Source organism: Papaver somniferum, chromosome 4, assembly GCF_003573695.1.
Source record: "Papaver somniferum cultivar HN1 chromosome 4, ASM357369v1, whole genome shotgun sequence".
Lineage (NCBI taxonomy): Eukaryota > Viridiplantae > Streptophyta > Magnoliopsida > Ranunculales > Papaveraceae > Papaver > Papaver somniferum.
In genome coordinates this window covers 14,749,873-14,770,693 of record NC_039361.1, presented here as the reverse complement: position 1 = coordinate 14,770,693, position 20,821 = coordinate 14,749,873, and the positions used below count along the sequence as shown (strand labels likewise).

The window sequence follows — 20,821 nt, the reverse complement described above, 5'->3', positions numbered from 1 at the left end:
AGAGGAGTTCATCAAATATCTTTAGTTGGTGAGAAACCATCAAACCATGTGAATTCAATAACAACCCTTAGGAGTGGTAAAACGGTAGACAATAAGGTAGCCATGCCTAGTGGACATACTGTAGTTCCACCTTCTACTTCCCAAGAGGAACCCGTAGCTGAGGAAACTGAAACAATCTCTAAGGACTCCCAAGAAATTCCTGATAGGACCACCTTTGTGCCTAGAGCCCCATATCCATAGTTGTTAGCCCCAACAAAGAAGGAGTCGATTTTCAACGAGATAATGGAAACATTTAAGCAGGTGAACATCAACATTCCATTATTAGAAGCAATTAGGCAAATGCCTGCTTATGCCAAGTTCCTTAAAGATCTTTGTACACGAAAGAGTAAGATGAATGTTCATAAGAAAGCCTTTTTAGCTGGTCAAGTAAGTTCAATTCTTCTGAACCAAACAACCCCTAAGTATAAGGACCCTGGATGCCCCACCATATCGTGCTTTATTGGTAATCATGTAGTTGATAAGGCATTGCTTGACTTAGGAGCTAGTGTTAACTTACTTCCGTATCATGTGTACACCCAGCTAGGTCTTGGTAAGTTGAAACCGACCAAAATGACACTTCAGATAGATGATAGGTCTGTCAAAGTCCCTAATGGTGTCATAGAGGATGTTCTTATTGAGGTTGATAGGTTCATATACCCAGTGGATTTCGTTGTTCAAGATACCCAGCCTGTTCAAGACCCAAGTGCTCAAATACCGGTGATTTTAGGTCGCCCATTCTTAGCCACATCTAATGTTGTCATCAATTGTAGAACCGGACTTATGAACATATCTTTTGGTAATATGACTACTGAGCTAAATGTCTTTAATGTCATTAAGTCTTCTGATAATGATGATTTAGAAGTGGTGAACATGATTAATACTCTAGTTCCTGATCCTTTAGCCTGCACTATGTTTGATAATCCATTATTTGATGAACCTTTCAGTGCTTCGGAGGAGGTAACCATGACGAACACCTTAGGTTATGAGCATATGCTAGAGATTTTCTTTGATAATCCATTATATGGGGATGTTGTTTGTTTAGATGAACAGTCCCCAAAAGAAGCTAGTCTTTGTGCTGACTTTATGGACCCTAGAATCCATCCCGTAGATTTTGGTCCATCTGAGGTTATTGTTCACCCTAAGTTTGGGGGTAATGATGATTTTGGTGGTCGTCAAGTATCCCTATCTTAAGTCCCTAACTTGGGACTCGAGCTTTGTGCTTCTAAGGTATTATTTGAGTTTCTTCAAACTCTGTTACCTGATCCTCCAGATTATTTCCATGAGGAAATCCAGTGCGTAGATACCTGTTATTCGGCTGAACGTGTTTTTCTAGACACTCATATAGAGCCCATAGATCCCAAAGAGACAGCCAGATAAATCTAGTTGCTTTGATAAAAGCCCTAGATCAAGTTATGCTCCTTATGCTAATTTTTCTAATCCAAGATGGTAGTCTTTCATTTGTGTATGCTCCTTTTGGTTCTGAGGACCCGCAGCTATTTCGGCTATTGGTCTATGACTTTGGATGGTGACAATCCTTTTTTGAGGTATTTGATGTCTATATAAAGACTTTAAATTTAGCATTTTCTGGGAGGCACCTACGCTCATTCTTATGGTAATATCCTTCCTTATTTCTTTTCCCTCAAGTGGTAATAGTTTCTCCTTGTTCATGTTTTTAGTTTTATCTTTAGAACATTGAGGACAATGTTAGATTTAAGTTAGGGGGTAAGGGAGAAACTTCTAGCATCACATAGTATCCGGTTAGCTAAGTTTACATATTGTTTCTCACCGAAAATATAGAAATTGGAATGCTAGGGATAACAACCTATTGAGACATTAGAGAAAAAGACATTGAGATCCTTGAAATTCAGGAGAGAACTTGTTCCTTGTAGAGGGTAACCGTGATGGACCTAACCATCCATGATGGAAAGGAAAGTAGGTCAGGAAATGCCATAAAGACAAAGCAACCTCACAATGTAGTCTTAGTTACTGGATTACGAATCTCTCTCAGTAGAAACTTATCATCATCAACAAGCGGAGCGACATCAAATCTTTGAAGAAAGTTGAAGATGTTTGAAGTTTAGAAGCAATAATAGAAAATCAGAATTCAAAATCAAAGTGTAAGACTAAGTTACAAGAAGTTATAAGAGCAAAGAAAATTTAACGATATAGGTTGTTGAAGTTCATGTTACCAAGACATTACAAGTTGCGAAGATCCAAGTGCTAAAGTCCTTCTTTCATGGCCATGTAAATTTTGTATCTTGTTATTATTCTGTTTCCAAAAAAAATGAAAAAAAAAAAAAGTTTAATTTTTATTGCTACCTTTTTGTTCAATAAGGCCATAGGGAAGTAGAAATCTATAAGGATAAGTTTCAAGCAAGAAATCGAAGAGAAAAGTTAGTTGTCAAGGTTCTACGAGTTCGAGAATTTATCATCAACAGTTGAAGCCAAAGAAGACGTTGTTTCTGCTGAGCACTATGAGAGAGTCGAAGAGAAATGCATAGTGGTTGCTTTGTTAGTCCGCTTTCCATCTGGCACAAGTTCTTTCTAGCACTGGTTCAACTCATCACACGTAATTAGTCCAGCTGTTTAGAAGATGTCCCTCTCATCTTTATCTCTCTCCTAATCTTATCCAGTTGTAAAGCGGATGCATCTTACAATGTTTATCTAGCTGTATAGCGGATATCTCTTTATCTAGCAGTGTTGCGGATGTGTCTCCCCTTTTCTTTAGTCAGCTTTAGAGATGGCACATTTAATTTCTCTGGCATTCTAGTTACTTGGAGATAGGTTGAGAATTTGTATGTCCTCATAGCTCTTTGGATACTTGTGACCAATTAGAAGTCATGGTTTTGTGGGTACACCTCTGGTAAACCCTCCCGAGATTAACTCAGTTTTATATTTTAGTTTTGCTCGAGGACTAGCAAATAATAAGTTTGGGGGTATTTGATAGACGCATTTATGTGTCTAATTTGTCCTCAATGTTTCGTATTGTTAGTACTCGTTTTCGTCCTTATTATGGTGTTTTGTGTGTTTGTAGGTATTTTTTGGAAATAAATATTGTTGAAAAATTCGGCTCGAAAAGTTGCTTGGAGCACCTCCGGAGGACAACCCCCACTTTTGCTAAGGGGCACCCACGGCTATGTGTAGCCCATTTTCATCTTTAGCACCCACTGTAGTTCGGTCTGGCTTCACAATCCCACTTTTGCTAAGGGGCACCCACTTTTGCTAAGGGGAAAATAATCATCAATCACTTAACTACAAGAGAAGTAGTTCGGTCTGGCTTCACAATCCCAATGAAGTCTTTACATCGTTAACCTACAGGGTCTCGAGAAGAAACCTAAGGTTAAAGGAGAATCGACTCTAGCTATGCAACTAGTATCACACAGGAGGTGTGGGGATTAGGTTTCCCAGTTGCTAGAGTTCTCCTTTATATAGTTTTCAAATCAGGATTTGCAATTAATGTTAGCTTAGTAACTAAGCATTCAATATTCACCGTTAGATGAAAACCTGATTAGATTCAAGATAATATCTTTCAACTGTTAGATCGAACTTAGCTTGTTACACACAAATGAAATGTACCCCCATTTAGGTTTATGTAACCGTACCCAAACGTGTACACCATGTTGGTTCACAAATAGTTAACCGAGGCTAGCCATATGATTACTCTCATATCAACCTTATTCATCTTAACCATAACTAGTTCAAATGACTCAAATGAAACTAGTTAAAGAGTTGTTCAATTGTATGGAAAACACAATCGAAACAAAATCGGTTTGATTCACTTGAATCAATCATGAACATTATAGCCACGGTTTACAAAGATTGCATTCCTTATAATTTAAATGTTTAAGTTCATGAACTGACCGATTTGATAAAGTAACCAGCTTAAGTATGCTTACGGGTATGCTTACTTAAGCAACCAGATTTGAGTTGGTTTAGTTTCCAAACTCAGCAGAAATTTTCGGTTCGAAAACTTCCGCCAGTATGAGTACGGGTACGCATACTTAAGGTGACTAGTTAAGATCTTGTTACTCCCAAACTCAGCAGAATTTTTCGGTTGGAAAACTTCGCCAGTATGCGTACGGGTATGCATACTTAACCTGCCTCCTTCACCAATTTCGTATACACACATATGCATCCTCTTGGTTCTCGGTTTATGGATTTATAAACTAATGTGCGAACACACTATATATGCTTATATCCAAAGATGGTTACATAATCTCAACTCTTCATTTCAATCATTGAAGCTTTCTTAGAGGATGACAATAGCCGGTTTCACACACTATTAGCATCAAAGCAATTTTCAAGTTATTGAAATGTCAACATGACTGTTGTCACGAGTAAAGATGAACATGGCTAAAGCGAAAGCTTGCCAACACATATTTCGATAAATATGTAAACGAGATAAACTCAGCTCGAAATCTCAAATGTGTACAATAGAAAACTATATCGTAAACATGAATTATGTCTCAATATAGGAGATAGAGTAGAAATAGACTTTCCTAGTGATAGATGAGTTTAAGTCTCCACATACCTTTTGTCGATGAAGTTCCACAAGCTCCCCTTAGTAGTTCTTCGTCTTCAAATGATGAACGCCGTGAAGTCTAAGCTCAACTACACAATCTATGTCCTAGTCCGAGACATCTAAATAGGCTAGAAATCAAGACTTATAGTTTTAATCACTAACATTGACAAACATGCTTGAGATAGCAACGCATGCGAGTTCGACCGAGTAATGCTCTAACAATATTTGATCTAGAAGTGTTAGATGAATGTGGTTAATACAAAAGTGTTCATATGGCTAACTTCGGTTAACTATTGTTGAGCCAACTCAATATACACGTTTAGGTACGGTTACCCATATCTAAATGAAGGTATATTTCATTTGTGTGTAACAATCAGACCATATAACGGTGTAGAGATATTGCTTCGGTTTTAAGCAAACTTAGATTGAATCTTAAATCAGGTTTTCATCTAATAGTGAATATTGAATGCTTTATTTCTAAGATCCCTAGCTTTGATTGTAAGAAAACCCTGATTTCAAAGACTATATAAGGGAGAACTCTAGCAACTGAAAAACATAATCCCTACATTTTCCTGTGTCCTAGTTGCGACTAGAGCCGATTCTCCTTTAACTTAGGTTTTCTACAACCATTATAGGTTCACGACTTGAAGACTTCATTTGGGATTCGTGAAGCCACACCCAACTATTTTCTCTATAGTTGCGTGTTCTAATCTTACTTGTTCTATCGTATTGAGTGATATTTTCTCTCAGATTTGCTCGAGATTTATCTCCGATAGGTAAGATATAAAAAGTAATCAGAAAGCTCTTCGTCTCATTCTTTGTGATTCCACAATAACTTGTTTTACTACCATATAGTTAAGTTATTGTGGGGTGATTGATATTTCTAGGTTGTTCTTCGGAACTATAAGATCGGATTATCAATTGGTTCCTGTTCACCTTGATTTATCAAAAGACAGAAAAAAATTCATAGGTACTTCTGTGGGAGACAGAATTATCTATCAAAATAGACTTTTTTGTGGAAGACAAATTTGTTTATAAGTCTTCGACTTTGGGTCGTAGCAACTCTTAGTTGTGGGTGAGATCAGCTAATGGAATCAAGTGCGTAGAGTCCTGCTGGGATTCAGAGGCGTAAGGAATGCGACTGTACCTTAATAGTTGTGAGACTTGTAGTAGGCTAGTGTCAGTAGCGGCTTAATATAGTGTGGTGTTCAAAACTGGACTAGGTCCCGGGGTTTTTCTGCATTTGCGGTTTCCTCGTTAACAAAACTTCTGGTGTCTGTGTTATTTCTTTTCCGCATTATATTTTTATATAATGGAAATATCACAGGTTGTGCATAGTGTAATCAATTAGTAAATGCAACCTTTGATTGTTGATATAAATTGATTGACACTTGAACATTGGTCTTTGGTACCATTCAAGTTATTCTTATACCAATCAGTTCACGGATTTCATTCTGTTGATTTGTTGATTGATTTGAGAAAGAGATATAACTCTTCGATATCTTTCCTTGATTGAGTCTGACTGTCTAGTTGATTCTATTGGAACTATGTTGGAGTTAGTCCATACAGATTGCCGAACGAAATACTAGATGTGGCTGTTAGACCCCCACCTTTTCAACTTCAAATACATATGGAGAAAGGTTCCTCCCAAAGCACAACTTCTAGCTTGGTTGGAAGCGTATAATGCCATTCCCACAGTGGAAAACTTACTCAGTAGAAGCTGTCAAATTTCAGTAACAACATATTGTCTCTGTAATGTAGAACAAGAGGAAGTAAACCACACCTTGTTGGCTGCAGAATCTCCTCAGCAATTTGGAACTACTTCTCTCAATCGTTGGATGACACATAGTCTCATAAAACATAAATCAAGGAGCAATTTCAACTATGGCACTCAAACAAATGTAAAAAACTGGCTAAAAAGGTCTGGTACATTCTTCCATTTGCCATTTGTTGGGCTCCCTGGGATGAAAGAAACAGGATGACAATGACAAAGAAAAAGAGCAGATGCAAAGAGATGATAATTGCTATCAATAGGGTTCACTTTTTGATTGGTTCAAATTCGTAAGTTTCAGAGATCTGATAAGTAATTGGAGATTAGCCATCAATGATGACTAAAAATCAGTTTCCCTGTTTGTAGTGTTTATCTCAAATTTTGGGCTGAGTATGTAATGGGCTAAATACTGTAATAGGCTCTTGCTCAGATTTTCTTTTCTTTATAATAAAGCTAAAAAAAGAGAGAATGATTTTTTAGGGATCATGGTTTTTTTGAGGGGACCATGATTTTATTAGGCCACCTTCCCTAAAACGTTGAAATGACTAACCTACCCTTAACCTAATTTAATTTAAAACCAACCTAATAACCACCTATATATATATATAACCACCACCTCCTCCCACCACCGCCGATTACCACCACCACCTCCTCCGATTATCACCACCACCAACCACCGATTACCACCACCACCGCCCACCACCGCCGATTACCACCACCACCACCTCCGATTATCACCACCACCAACCACCGATTACCAACACCACCGCCGATTACCACCACTACCTACGATTATCACCACCACCAACCACCGATTACCACCACCACCTCCTCCTCCCACCACCACCACCACCGCCTATTTAAGAAATGTAACAACATCAATGCAATCACAATTAAGTTCCGTTACATGATAATTTTATCGAGTATAAAAGACGCCAGTCGCAGCCTGATTCTGCCATCGGACCACTCCGGAGGTATTTTCCAACAAACCCTTCACTTTAATTTGATTTTGATTGCTTCAATCGAATATAAATCATCAAAATAGGGTTTTAGTAGGAGTTACAGAGCCATGTTCGGTTAGGCCGATTTTCCAAAAAAAACCCTAGTTTACTAACCGAACTTCTTGAAAATGAAGAACACGAAGAACAGTTCGGTTCTATTGGATTTAAAACTAAGTCACTGAACTCTCTGTTCGGTTGTTTCGCAAAAAATTTCAAAACTACAAAGTAACCGAACTTCACCCTTAGAACCGAAAAAAAACAAATCCAGTCTAACCGAACTGTGTTGTTGTGGCCACTATCTTGAGTTCCAAAATAACCGAACTTAGCCAATATAGTTCGTTTTTTTCGCAAAAAATTTAAAACTACAAAGTAACCGAACTTAGCCAATAGAGTTTGGTTAATTCGCAAAAAATACTTTTAACCGAACTCCTTGTATTTGAACAACATAAGTCCATAAGTTCGGTTCCTTCGCAAAATAAGGATATCACCGAACTTTAGTTTACAAAAATAATGAGAAGTCCACAAGTTCGGTTCGTTCGCAAAAATGTTAAGTTTTCTTTGTAACCGAACTCTACCTTTGAAACTTCGTAACAGAACTCTACCTAATTCGCCAAGAAATAAATTTCGTAGTAACCGAACGTTTTCCTAATTGCATATATGCATATATAAGCCCAGTTCGGTTGATTCGCAAAATATGTTGAAGTTTGCGAACCAACCGAACTTCTAACACTAGGTTACTTTTAACCTGCAGTTCGGTTGGGAACTTGGTTGCGTTGAAGTTTGCGAACTAATCGAACACACAAGATGTACCCAAATAAATTGTTAAGTTCAAAGTTCGGTTACCTACCATTTTATCCTAGGTAACCGAACATTACACTGTACGACCAAAACCTCCATTAACGAGCGAGTTCGGTAACCTGCGTGTTTTGAAAACGTAACCGAACTACACTTTCAGGTGTGTTCGGTAACATGTTCTTGACATATGGTAACCGAACTGACCCAAATCTACATAAAAATTTTCATTTTTTTTGAAAGTTTGGAGCAATTCAACCAACATTATCTAAGTTTGAAGCACACCTTGATACCCAAATACCCTTCCTCCGGTTGTGGTTGGTAAAATCCATCGTTTTCATGTTTTCCTTCTTCATCTTCTCCAACTTTACTCTCTCAATAATTTTACTTCTTTAAAAAAAACATCTGATTTTTTAATCTCACTAATTATCTTTAACTTAATCATCTCACTAATCATTACACTAACTATTATTAACACTAACTAATCATCACCCAAAATTAATCAGGAGGGTAATTTAGGTATTAATATAAATATCCAGATAAGGGGTGACCTAGATTTTCTTCTAATGTCTTTACCCAAAATAAAACCATGGTCCCCAAAAAAAACCATGGTCCCCAAAAAATCGTTCAAAAAAAAAAGAAAAAAAAACCATTTTTAAGGGACCACTCCATTTTGGAGGGGGACCATCATTTCAATTTTAGTTGGACATTTAGAAGTAAACAAAAGCCACCCCTTATCCACATATTTTACTTAATGCCCAAAATGCCATTAAATTATTTAAATTATTTTTTATTTTTATAAAAATAACTTTTTTAAAAATTTTCATATTTTTTTTTATTATTTTAACTTTTTTTTTTCTTAATTATTAGGTTTAGTTCACTGATTCTAGCAATATGCAAATTCACAGGTATTTTTCTCACAAACCTATTATTTTCATTTGTTTTTGATTGGAAACATTAAGTAGTAATCATCAAAATTAGGTGAAAATGTAACTACAGTAGCAAGTTCGGTTAGTAAAAATTTTCCAAAACCTTAGTTTGGTAACCGAATTTTCTGAAGTTAAGAACACAAAAACACTTCGGAGAAAATGAAATTTTCTGAGCGTAATCGAACTTTTGTAAAGAATGCCAAATCCAGAGTTCGGTTAGTTCGCAACATTTTTCTTCTTAACCGAACTTTTATCTGTCAACCCATATGTTGAGTTCGATTAGTTCGCAAAAAATTTCTCCTTAGCCGAACTCTTCTCTGTAAACTCATATGTTGAGTTTGTTTAGCTCGCATTTTTTCCCAAGCCGAACTTTTCCTTTCATGTAGTTCGGTTACTTTTTATACATTTTCTCCTAACCGAACCTCAAGTTTAACTAGTTTTTTTTGTCCAAGTCGAACCAAATACAAAAAGTTAAAAAATTAAAAAAATAATAAAAAAATATTTAATTAATTAATCGAAGGGCAACTTAGTCATTTCAATAGGTCATGACTTAGGTGGAACACTGGTTAGAGGCCACTCTTATGACACAATAGGTCATGAGTTCAAACCTCTCCGTTATAATTTTTGAAAATCCATATCTTGACTTGATTATTCATTTTTCATTCATAATATTGGAATTAATTCCACGCGTGCGAGTTGTAGGGGATGGTCAGGAGAACCACAACTCTTGATTTATCTTTGTCTGGACAAATCCTGACCACCACTAACACATGCAAACTTACCCTAACTTTGTTTTGTACTAATGATAAAGTGAGTTACAACTTGTGTAATAAAATAAATTTAATTGAAATATATTGAATAAGAATTAGTTATACAAAATTAATAAAAATAATTAATGAACCAAGAAAAAGTCCAACCAACTTTATGTTAGTATTTTCTTAATAGAATTTGATTCACAACTTCGATAATAAAATATATACATCTAATAACATTTGTTAAATAATACTAATTAATTATATTAAAAATAATAATAATTACTAATCAAGAATATGTGGAATCAATCTTTTCTAATAAAAGCCTTCACCGGACTAAAAAAGAAAGAAAAAGAAAAAAGATCAAAAACAGAAAAAGATAAAATGAAATTATATAGAGAATTAATTAGGAAAATGTTAGATTCAATATAAGGTTTTGGCTTTTGTGTCCCTTTAACGGATAATGAATATGGTACTGGTGTGTTGAGATTATTAGTCAAATATTGTTGGGCAATCTAAGATCCTACGGTTTATAATCTTTTAGGGCCTCTCCACTCATTGCCAATTGGTTTTGAGTTGGATGCCCATATTCTAACATGGTATCAGAGCAGGCTATTTGTGTCGAGTCATTTGACCGTACCGCGTCACCCGATTTATTGTCCACGTGTTAGACCCAACGAGGCTACACGTGAGGGGACGTGTTGAGATTATTAGTCCCATATTGTTGGGCAATCTAAGATCCTGCGGTTTATAATCTCTTACCACTGTACAGGTGCGATCAACAGGCGTACTTTAAGTTTACGCCTCATTTTTTTTTTTTTTAATTTGAATTTTCATCGGGCGTAATTTAAATCTCCGCCCGTTAACAAGCGTACTTTAAATTTACGCCCAGCAACAAGCGTACTTTAAATTTACGCCCGACTATATTAGGATTTGGTATTTGGTCGCGACCAAATATGGTCTGGAATTTGATCTTTGGCTGGGATTTGATCCTTACTCCGTCCCACTGCGTCACGATCTCATCCCAAATTTTTGGTTATACTCGCCCACTGTGGATGCTCTTAGAACATCTCCACTCATTGCCAATTGGTTTTGAGTTGGATGCCCATATTCTAACATGATGGGATTTCTTTTTTTTTGAGGAGAAAAGTTAAGATGTTTCGGTAGGATTCGAACTATCATCATCCATGAGTCCATGACTTTATCACTGTACTACATTGGCATCTACTACCATCGTCCTGCATTGGCAGTGCACTGTTCCAAACTGGTGAACGATTGTTTTCAATCCACTAATAGCGTATTCTTGTTCAAGGAATCAAGGGAAGTTGACAACCATGCATGTGTCGTTTTCCTTGCTAAAATTAAAACAAAAGATATCGATCATCTTCATTTTTGGATCGTTAGGTGAAGATTTTATAAACTCAAAGTTGATGCCATTTAGGTCATTTACCCAAGTCAAGCTGCCAAGTCTCCAACCGGATAACCCAAACACAACAACTACTAGTTGTTTGATGAACATGTCGCGAGCAATGACATACGTGGTCTTTTTTATTTTATTTTTGGATAAGACAATGACGTATATATGTTATGATTGTTCAAAAAAATATATATATCACTAGAATTTTCAGTACCTCATAATTTACGGCGCTGAATTGGGGGCTCCGGAGAATAACTAGGGACCTCACACTACAGGATAAAAAAGGTCATCAAAATCTAATTGGAAGTTATCCCTTATCCAATAAATAATAATGGCTAAATTACTCCTAGATGATTAGTGTTAATAATTAATTAAGTTAAGTTAATTAGTGTGGGTAGATTAAAATCAGATTTTAGAATTAAAATTTGAAAAAAAAAAGGGTTTTTAAAGAAATGTCGTCATCTCAAAATGAGGGTGCTAATAAAGATCCCATTGATTAAAATGAAGAAAACTAATTCTCAAAATGAAGAAATAGTCGATCCATAAACACTATGCTAGAACTCAGAAAAAGAGTCGTTAGTGTCGAGGGATGTATATCCCAACGACTCTAGAAAGTCGTCAATTAATTGATACTACCGTCGACGACTCAAACCTACAACTTTTTCGGATTGTGAAAAATCGTCATGGTAATATGATGCACTCTAACGATTTTTAAAGTTAACGACTCCAACAAGGGTCGTGGAGGAAAGTATTAATTTGGAAAACATATCAAGGATCATTAATGGAAAATTCAAATAAAGCTCTTTGTAACAAGGGTCGTTAGCTTTCTTTTCATTTTCTTTTCATATTAGCAAGGGTCGTTAGCTTTTTTTTCGTATGAAGTCCATGCAAAACATACAAAGGGTCGTTAGCTTCTAAGTTCTTTGTAGCAAAATCTCTTCTTGACGACCATTGTTGCTTGGGCACCATCTATTGCTTTCTTTCACATGGAATAGTTAGCTTTTAAATATAGGCATCGTTTTTTGCTTTCTTTTCACGTAGAGTCGTTAACTTTTAAAATGCGGTCGTTCGCAAAGGATCGTTATATGTTTCTATGTTTAGGTGACGACTCTAGTTTAGAGCAGCAAAAATGAAAAACCAGTATTAGGGTCGTTATCTCCCTCTCCATATATCCTAATGATTTTTCATAGTCTCTACATGTATATGAAAAATCGTTAGTCTTTATGACTTTCGGGTTGACGACACTTTAACTGTAACTGATTGTTTTTTTCTTCGTGTCGTCAATGGAAGAGAAGATAGTTGAGAGAGAGAGAGAGAGAAGAGATTTCGTTTTCTTTGTTAAAAGATGGAAATGAAATGGAGGCTTGGGATTAAGGGTGAATAGAATTTTTAAGTTAAGGGCAAAATAGTATTTTCACTATATTTTGGAATCCCCTGACATGAATGGAGTGGGTATAAATTTGGTGAGTACCCCAATTATTTTCCCAGCCCCCAATTCAGCGTTGATAATTTACTATAAAATGTTGTTCACTTCCACATTACAGAACCACTAATTTCTTCTTTAATTTGTTTTCTGTTCTCTAGCATTTTTGAGCTTATTGAAGTGGTTCTCTTGGATTTCTACACAAACAATGGCAGATGAAGTAGTTCTCTTAAATTTCTGGCCAAGTATGTTTGGAATGAGGGTAAAAATAGCATTGGCTCTTAGAGCAACTGTAGTGGTGCAAGTATAACCAAAGACCAAAGAGGGAAAAAAAGATCAAATTTTGGGTTTAGTATGGTGTGTGACGCTACGGTGGAAAGACTAAATTTTGTCAGACGTGCATTATACGTTCGCCTGGTGTGGGGCATAGACTATACCGACGCCTGATTGGGTAGATCCTAAAAAAAAAATGAAAGAAGTGGGGCGGAGGTATAAAGCCCGCCCCACTAAAATGGTTTTGAAAACAAAGAATGGGGCGGGGGTATAATGCCCGCCCCATACAAAATAATAAAAAAAAAAAATGGGGCGTAGACTTTGCGTACGCCCCATGTGGAGCGTAGACTATACGTCCGCCTGATGTGGGGCGTGGAATATACGTCCGCCTGATGTGGGACGTGCACTATACGTCCGCCTGGTGGTGGGGCGTGAAGTATACCAACGCTCGACTATATTTGGGTTTAGTCTTGGTCCCAGACCAAATATACTCTGGGTTTTAGTCGTTGATCAAAATTTGATCGATAGTACGTTCCACTACGTCTGTTCAAAAGACCAAATATTTGGGTTTACTCTCCCACTGTGGACGCTCTTAAGGGTATCAAATATGAATACAAGGAAGAAAATCTTAAAGATATAAGTCCTTTACTTCTGGAGATGAATCCAATCCATAAGAAAATCCCTGTTTTGATACACTATGGAAAACCCATTTCTGAATCACTCATAATTGTTGAATACATTGATGAAGTTTGGAATGAGAAATCTCCTCTTTTACCAACTGATCCTTACCAGAAATCCCAAGCTAAATTTTGGGGCGACTATATTGATAAAAAGGTAAGCAGACTATAAGCTCAATTTGTTCAATCATTTACTACATAATCATGCTTTTCCAGGGTCGGGGTCGGGGGTAGACTCTCATGTTATTATTTTGATTACAGTTTTATGCTGCTGGAAGGAAGGTACGGACAAGTAAAGGAGAAGATCAAGAGAATGCTAATAAGGAATATATTGAGATTCTGAAGGTATTGAAAGGAGAGCTTGGAGAGAATCCATATTTTGGTGGTGAAAAATTTGGATTTGTGGATGTGGCTTTGATTCCTTTCTATAGCTGGTTTTATGCATATGAGACCTGTGGAAATTTTAGCATTGAAGAAGAATGTCCAAAGATTGTGTCTTGGGCTAAGAAATGCATGGAAATAGAGTGTGTTTCCCAGTCGCTTCCTGATTCAGGAAAAATTTATGAATTTGTTCTCACATATTATTAAAAGAAGCTTGGGTCAGGGATGTAAGCTTGAATTTGTTCTCAGTCTTCCTGACCAAGAATACTGTTTAAAGTTGTTCTTTTCCTCAAATCTTTTGCTTGTACCTTTTTTTCCTTTTCAATAAAATTGTAATCTTGTTGCTTCAAAGGAAAAACTGATGAATGGCTTAAAAGAAAAAAAAAAAAAAAAATTGTCTCAAATTCAGGTCTGCAAAGAGTTTAATCATGACCAGAGTTAAAAACATGATCAGAGTATTCACTCTAGAACCGAATACTAGTTGTCATCTCCAAAAGAGGGAAGAGTTGAAACTGACAACTTTCACTGATGGAACATCTTTAAGTGAACATCTTTACATTGGGCAAGACTGTAAGAGCTACTCCTGTATGAGTGGCGAGCAGATTGACAGAAATCTTTCAGGCAGCAAAAAAATCTTCAGGAAGATAAAACTTCAATCCAATAGCCTGTAAGCACAAGTCGATTCTTTTAGAACCCAAGTATGGTGTTTACAAATGGATAACAAAGGCGCACTAGAATCTAGAATTACCTCAGCGAATTTGATATCTGCATCACTATGATCATTCTTTCTCCCAGCTGCATCACCAACGTAAAATGACCTAAAGTTGACCATAAAAAACCATCAGACTAAAAGCTTTAATCACTAGTAGTAACCATTTTACGAAAATCATGGAATAAGAATAAATGGAAACAAATTTTAAGCAAATATTATTTCCTTGGGAGAGAAAGAAAGAAGAGAGAAGATTAACTGATCCATATCGATGGGGATTCCAGAGTTGAATTGTTGCTCCATTAATTTCCACATTCCCGTGTTGGGCTTGCGAAACAGATCTTTTCCTTTAGCACTATTGTCGAATCCACAAGCTATAAACACCTAAAATCAAATGTAGAAAGAGATGAATCGGATTAAATACTCTGAATAAGTAAAGACAAACTGGGCAAACAGCATAAGATCAGAAGCTGACGTGACAATGATTACAATATTACGTAAACACTGAACAGAGAGATAAAGAAAAAGACTCAACACTATATGAACAGTGGAAAAAGGCACATATGAAGAGGCCGACATTGTCATACATGGTGAGGACATGCTCCAAACCACAGTGCACTTTCACAACTGACTAGTCTGACTTGCAAATATTTGAAAAGATAGCCATCGGCTATCATGTACTAGCTAATGTTATATGTTTGTGCAGAAGAAAATCTATATGCTAGAGTTTGCTAACTTACTTGAATTGGGACTTTGACGTGATCAATGAAATTTTTTAGCCGTCCAATTTTAGAATCAATTGCTACCTGTCTCTTATTCTTCCAGCGCTCAATGTTGGATTCATTGGTAAAGATCACCTAATTAAGACGAAGGAGAACAGTTATAGATGTGCATGTTCACAAATATTCCAATTGAGTAGTTTCGAAAGTAGGAACGTTAAGATGACAAAAAACAGACCAGTTTGTATCCATCTTTGTACAAGCTGTTTAGCTTCTCTGGTATTGATTGGAACATCAGGGACCATGCATCTGCACCAATTCTGCAGTTCAAGAGTAACATCATATGGTCAATGTATTGAACTGGTTTTAAACAAGTTAAAGAAAGAGGAAGTTAAGATGTAAGTAATTATGCGTCAAGTTAAACATTTTGTTGTAACGAAAGAAAAAAACCTTTAAGTCGCTATCAGAAAGAACACAAACAACTCTTATTTTTTAACCTTTCTTAGTATTACACTTTAAAATGGGATCGCAAGGAGGACAGGTATGGAAAAAACTGGAAAGAGCAGATGAAACATAACCCGGACATTTGTGATCTTGGACATGGCATATAATACAGGATATGCTGTTGTTTTCAAAAAAATTACATTACCTTTTCACATTGGTGTTTGCAAGACAACCATCAAAATCAAATGCGGCAATTTTTGCTGAATCGCGAAGATCTTCATCCTACGAGAAAGGTAAAAGAGGTGATCATTAACAAAATTATTAGTGGTAAATAACACCGTTTTGCTACCATGTGGATGAAATCATATCAAATTAGTGTGTATTAAATACATGAGAAGTATAGCCATAATTGCAAGAACAGAAAGGAACCCTTAACGCAAATTCCATTTGCCACTTTTATGTGGTGAAACCAACAGAAAACCCACTTTTTGTTAAGCAAAATAGTCACATAGTTGTAATAATCTCAATCCAAAGTTAGAACTAACAGCATACATCTGAAGAAAAATGTGTCGTTACTACAGGATTGTATAGAAAATCAAAATCTCATAGATGATAGTACAAGATTTAGAATCATTTAACTCAGGAAGGTAGACTGCAACAGGGACCAAAAGTAGAAGAAATTTTGGGAAAAGCATCTCACCCTCTCCAGAAAGATAAGTGTTTGGAAAGCTTTCCAATTTGGAGACAATGTCGATTCCTGTATCAGTAAAAAACTTTCACTTGAATGAAGAATATAGCGAGATAAGAATTTAAGCCACGCAACATATAAAGCTAAAAAGAGAAAAGAAAAATGAAGACCAAGTATATCATAAACCTTGTACTGTTTCTGTACATCGGAAGTAGAAAAAGCTATCTCCAACTCAGCTACCTAGCAATAAATGCATACATTTTGAATTATTTAGTGAAAGAAAATCCATCGCTAATTCAAAATAAAATCGATAAATAACCATCTATTTACCTTCAGTGTCTTGGAACTACTTTCCTTGCCTTCGTCCAGCATAGTTTCATCTGTTTTACGAACCTGAAAGGCATAAAAAATGATAAGGGGGATGCAAATCAAAAACAACAACTATCGGCATAATACACATACATTAAGTCTTCTAGTGACAAAATGCCTCACTTTAAATTCTCTGGAGCCTTGGCCATCGCTTCCTTCAACCACAACCTGTTCACGCTGAATTGGTTTAGTGGGATGAAAACTCACAAAGTATAATAACTAAATCAATTGGCTCAAATTCTAACAGGTCCCACCAAAACCAAATAGTAATTACGTTAACAAGATAAGGCAAGACCAGAAGATTGCAACACTATAGCTTAAGTCCTCACCTCTTTAGGCAACTGATCACATCCATCCATTACCTTCTGCAGTGCTTCTTGGTCTACAATCTGAAACGAAAAGCAAACACATAAAATTATGAAAAGAAAAGAAACAGGAAAAAGAAAAAATGCACAAAAACTTAGAAATGAACCTAGAAAACAGTCAGAACTTTGAGCCACACAAACCTCAAGTGATGAAAAACCATCAATCTCATTTACAGAAATGATGGGCTGCGAATCAGTAGGAAAGCAAGCTGGATGATACCATCTTGTCACATCATGCCCTCGTTCTTTGCTGATTGAACCTAATCTCAGCGACTTCGCAGGAATTGCCTCGCTGCATTTCTTGCAAGAAGAGCGGCTAGACTTCGCGTACTCAGCGACGATCTTGGCAGAGGACTTTTTGCATTTGATGCAGAAACAACAGAAGAATAAGAGGCATGAGAGATTAAAACAACCTAAAGAAAGTACTGAGACAAATGTAATCATATAGTTAGGGATGGAACTCTGCCAAGATCTGAAAGACCCTACCAAGATCTACTTAACCAACATTTTAAAGAAAGAGAAAAAAAAATAAACAACCTAATGTACTTAACCAACAGTTGAGCACAACAAACAAGTCAGAGGTATCTACCTTTGATGTCTTTGATTTACTTTGAAGTTCATCTATTGCAGCTTCATCTTCTTTAAGAACCTGAGATAGAGACCAGTGAGAAGCTGCTAGTAACTAAAAGTAGACAAAGAATACAACAGCTAGGTAGCTACTAAAATGATGTTGGCCAGTTCGAACTTTTCACAAATATTTTCATTGCTTCGGTAAGTAATGGCTCACAGTCACACCCACCATAACGGTGGGATAGTATAGACATTGATAATACTAAAACTAAAAGGATTAAACAAAATTCAGGGTTTAATGGCATTGGAATACAGCACAGCAAAGCTGCAGCACCTCAGCTCAAAGCATCTTACCTCTATAGGCAACGGCTCACCATTCAATAGCTTTTTCAGTGCTTCTTGATGATTGCTCTGAAACCCCAAGAGCAGACAGATTTTTTAGTACATAAAAACTACAGAATTAGTCAGTAGGACTTAAAGAACCACCAGACTTTCGGAAACTCACAAACCTTAAGTGATGTAAACCCATCTATTTCATCCACAGAATCAACTTGTAGAGGAACAGTTGATAAGCATCTCAGGTGATGCCATTTTGTCATATCAAATCCCCGATCACTGCTAACTAAGCCTAATCTCAGTGTTTTTGAAGGAATCGGTTTGGTGCATTGCTTGCAAGAAGAGCGGTTAGACTTCGTGTACTCAGCTATGACCTAGAAGAAGCCATAGTAGTAAGTAATATGAATAGTTAAGACAAACGCAAAATTCATACGAATAAGTAACAGTTAAATCTTTTGTTTCCGATCGATCATATAGTTACTGCAGATAAATGAATACAACGCATACATAGGTACAGAATAAAATGATGTAACTACCTTCATTTTTTTTTGTTCACCTTCTTGTCCTGGTTCATCTACCTTATCAACCTGAAACAGATAAAAGTTGACAAAATTTAACTCCAAATACTTACATGTAAAGTTTTTATTGTGGTGGTGCTGCTGTTTGTGGCGGTGGCGTAAAATTTCACGGCTTACACTAAAAGCTGATCACCAACATCAGCGCCACCAATCAACACAAATACACAGCCATAGAAGAGCACCACGAACACTGAGCTGACCACTTGCAGCTCCACCACATACCAACAGGAAACTACCAACTCCAACGGCACCACCACTACCACCAACAAAACCACCAGTCTAACACCACCAACACCAACACACGACACAACCAGACAACCTCCAAGTCCAAGAGTGCACTAACTCCAGCACCAAAACACACGACACCATCAGACAGCCAACTACTCCAACAGTACCACCAATCCAACACCACCACTATCACCAACACCAACAGCATCACAACCACTACCAACACCACCAATGCAATGACACCCATAAATGTAAACTTTTACAAACCACAAAACAGGTAACACAAACTCAAGAAACAAACCACAGAATCGAACTCACTTTTGATTTCTTGGAACTCTTTTCCTCATTCCCCTCCTCAACTTCCTTCTCTCCATGATTAGAAACCTATAGAAACACACAAACAGAAATTACTAAAGAAGACACAAACCACAACAAAAGCCTAACTCAAAAATTCCCAAACCTGTTTTGATTCCAAATCACATCCAGCAGTTAACTTTTCAAGCGCTTCTTGATCACCAATCTGAACAAAACAAACAAACAAACTATCAAAACCAAACAATCGAAAAACAACATAAAAATCAGAAGTGAAAAAACAGAAAATGAGACAAGAATTTTGACCTTTAGAGAAGAAAAACCTTGAATACTCTGAGCAGAACCATGAATAATAGGTTGAAGAGAATCGGAGGGGAAACAGTTGAGATGATGCCATTTAGTAACATCATATCCTCTTGGATCTTTACTATATAAACCTAACCTAAGACTATTTGCAGATATTGAATTTGAGCATTTCTTACATGAAGATCGGTTTGATTTTGCGTATTCAGCTATAATCTTTGTAGGAGTAGCCATTACTGTTAGTACTAGAGGTTGCCTAATTAGAGTAATCGAACTCCTAATGGAATTTGTTGGAAGATTTGGTACGTTCTGGTTTTGAAATCGGAGTGGAATAAGAAGAATTTGAAACCTAATAAGGAGCATTATTTTTGCGATAAAATCTAGGGCATTTTATAGAGCGGTTTTTGGGGCGCGGGAAAAAGTAAACATGGGGTCCTGGTTCATGCGCACTGCCTCTAGGGCCGGTTGGTCTTTCAGCATCACTGCCCTTCAATGGGACAGCAGAATGTTACCCTTGGATGGAGGATGGTGACCAAAATACTTGTTTCGTTTACAATAGCATCCGTATGACGAGGAGCCAAAATACAATCTCAAAATTGAAAATTTCGACCAACTCTACATTGTTTTTTGCATGATGAAATTGTTGATTATATTGTTAACCATTACAAAGACAAATTTAATGGGGGAGTCTCTAATATTGATGCTAAGGCCTATTCCTATGTACATGCCAAAACATGATATTTGACATATATGCACCCACTATGGGTATGTCAAACTGCCAAACTCATATGCCAATATGTTTTTCCTGGCATATAGGCATACACGACAGAGTTTCCACCGAGCGATAGAGTCTCGGTCACTCGATGGTCAAACCATCGCGCGTTGGTCTTTCGAACGCTAGCGATAGTCAAGCTACGCTCGGGTCTCTGATTATCGCTTATCAGATCTTCATCCAACGGTTATTGTTCCCCCCCCTATAAGTACCTAATTTCATTCTCATTTCAATTCACACACCAGAATTTCTAAACCTCTCTAGAATTTCTCAATCTCCAGTTCTTTTCATCACTCTTCCAATTCCAAACCAATGTTTTTCATCACTCTTCCAATTCCAAACCAACGTATGGATGATATATGAGCGTTGCTGAGTTCGTAACAAACCAAGGTGCCAAAGCCAATCGAAGAGTTATTGATCGTGCTTATGTGGATAATGAAATTAGGAGAAG

The 20,821-nt window shown here is 36.8% G+C and overlaps 2 protein-coding genes across 4 annotated transcripts; one reads left to right on the top strand and one right to left on the bottom strand.

Annotated features, from left to right (window-relative positions):
* Nucleotides 1-1,002: 1,002 nt before the first annotated feature.
* LOC113272056 (probable glutathione S-transferase parA) lies at nucleotides 1,003-14,207 on the top strand. The gene is made up of 3 exons (XM_026521965.1): nucleotides 1,003-1,215; nucleotides 13,517-13,753; nucleotides 13,858-14,207. The coding sequence occupies exons 1-3, from the start codon at nucleotides 1,003-1,005 to the stop codon at nucleotides 14,182-14,184; spliced, it is 777 nt and encodes a 258-aa protein (XP_026377750.1). The 3' UTR covers nucleotides 14,185-14,207.
* Nucleotides 14,208-14,363: 156 nt separating this feature from the next.
* On the bottom strand, nucleotides 14,364-19,941 carry LOC113274795 (polynucleotide 3'-phosphatase ZDP). 3 transcript variants are annotated; one of them, XM_026524183.1, is made up of 19 exons: nucleotides 19,602-19,941; nucleotides 19,444-19,503; nucleotides 19,302-19,367; nucleotides 18,714-18,764; nucleotides 18,351-18,551; nucleotides 18,196-18,252; nucleotides 17,861-17,920; nucleotides 17,413-17,625; nucleotides 17,236-17,295; nucleotides 17,030-17,083; nucleotides 16,868-16,930; nucleotides 16,724-16,777; nucleotides 16,550-16,606; nucleotides 16,055-16,131; nucleotides 15,644-15,725; nucleotides 15,427-15,543; nucleotides 14,946-15,070; nucleotides 14,726-14,795; nucleotides 14,364-14,642 (listed from the first exon to the last, which is right to left on the bottom strand). In XM_026524183.1, the coding sequence occupies exons 1-19, from the start codon at nucleotides 19,830-19,832 to the stop codon at nucleotides 14,595-14,597; spliced, it is 1,746 nt and encodes a 581-aa protein (XP_026379968.1). In that variant the 5' UTR covers nucleotides 19,833-19,941; the 3' UTR covers nucleotides 14,364-14,594. The 3 variants fall into 3 exon arrangements, with proteins under 3 accessions (XP_026379968.1, XP_026379969.1, XP_026379970.1); XM_026524184.1 differs by having other exon boundaries at nucleotides 17,030-17,074; XM_026524185.1 differs by lacking the exon at nucleotides 17,030-17,083.
* Between the last annotated feature and the right edge of the window lie 880 nt (nucleotides 19,942-20,821).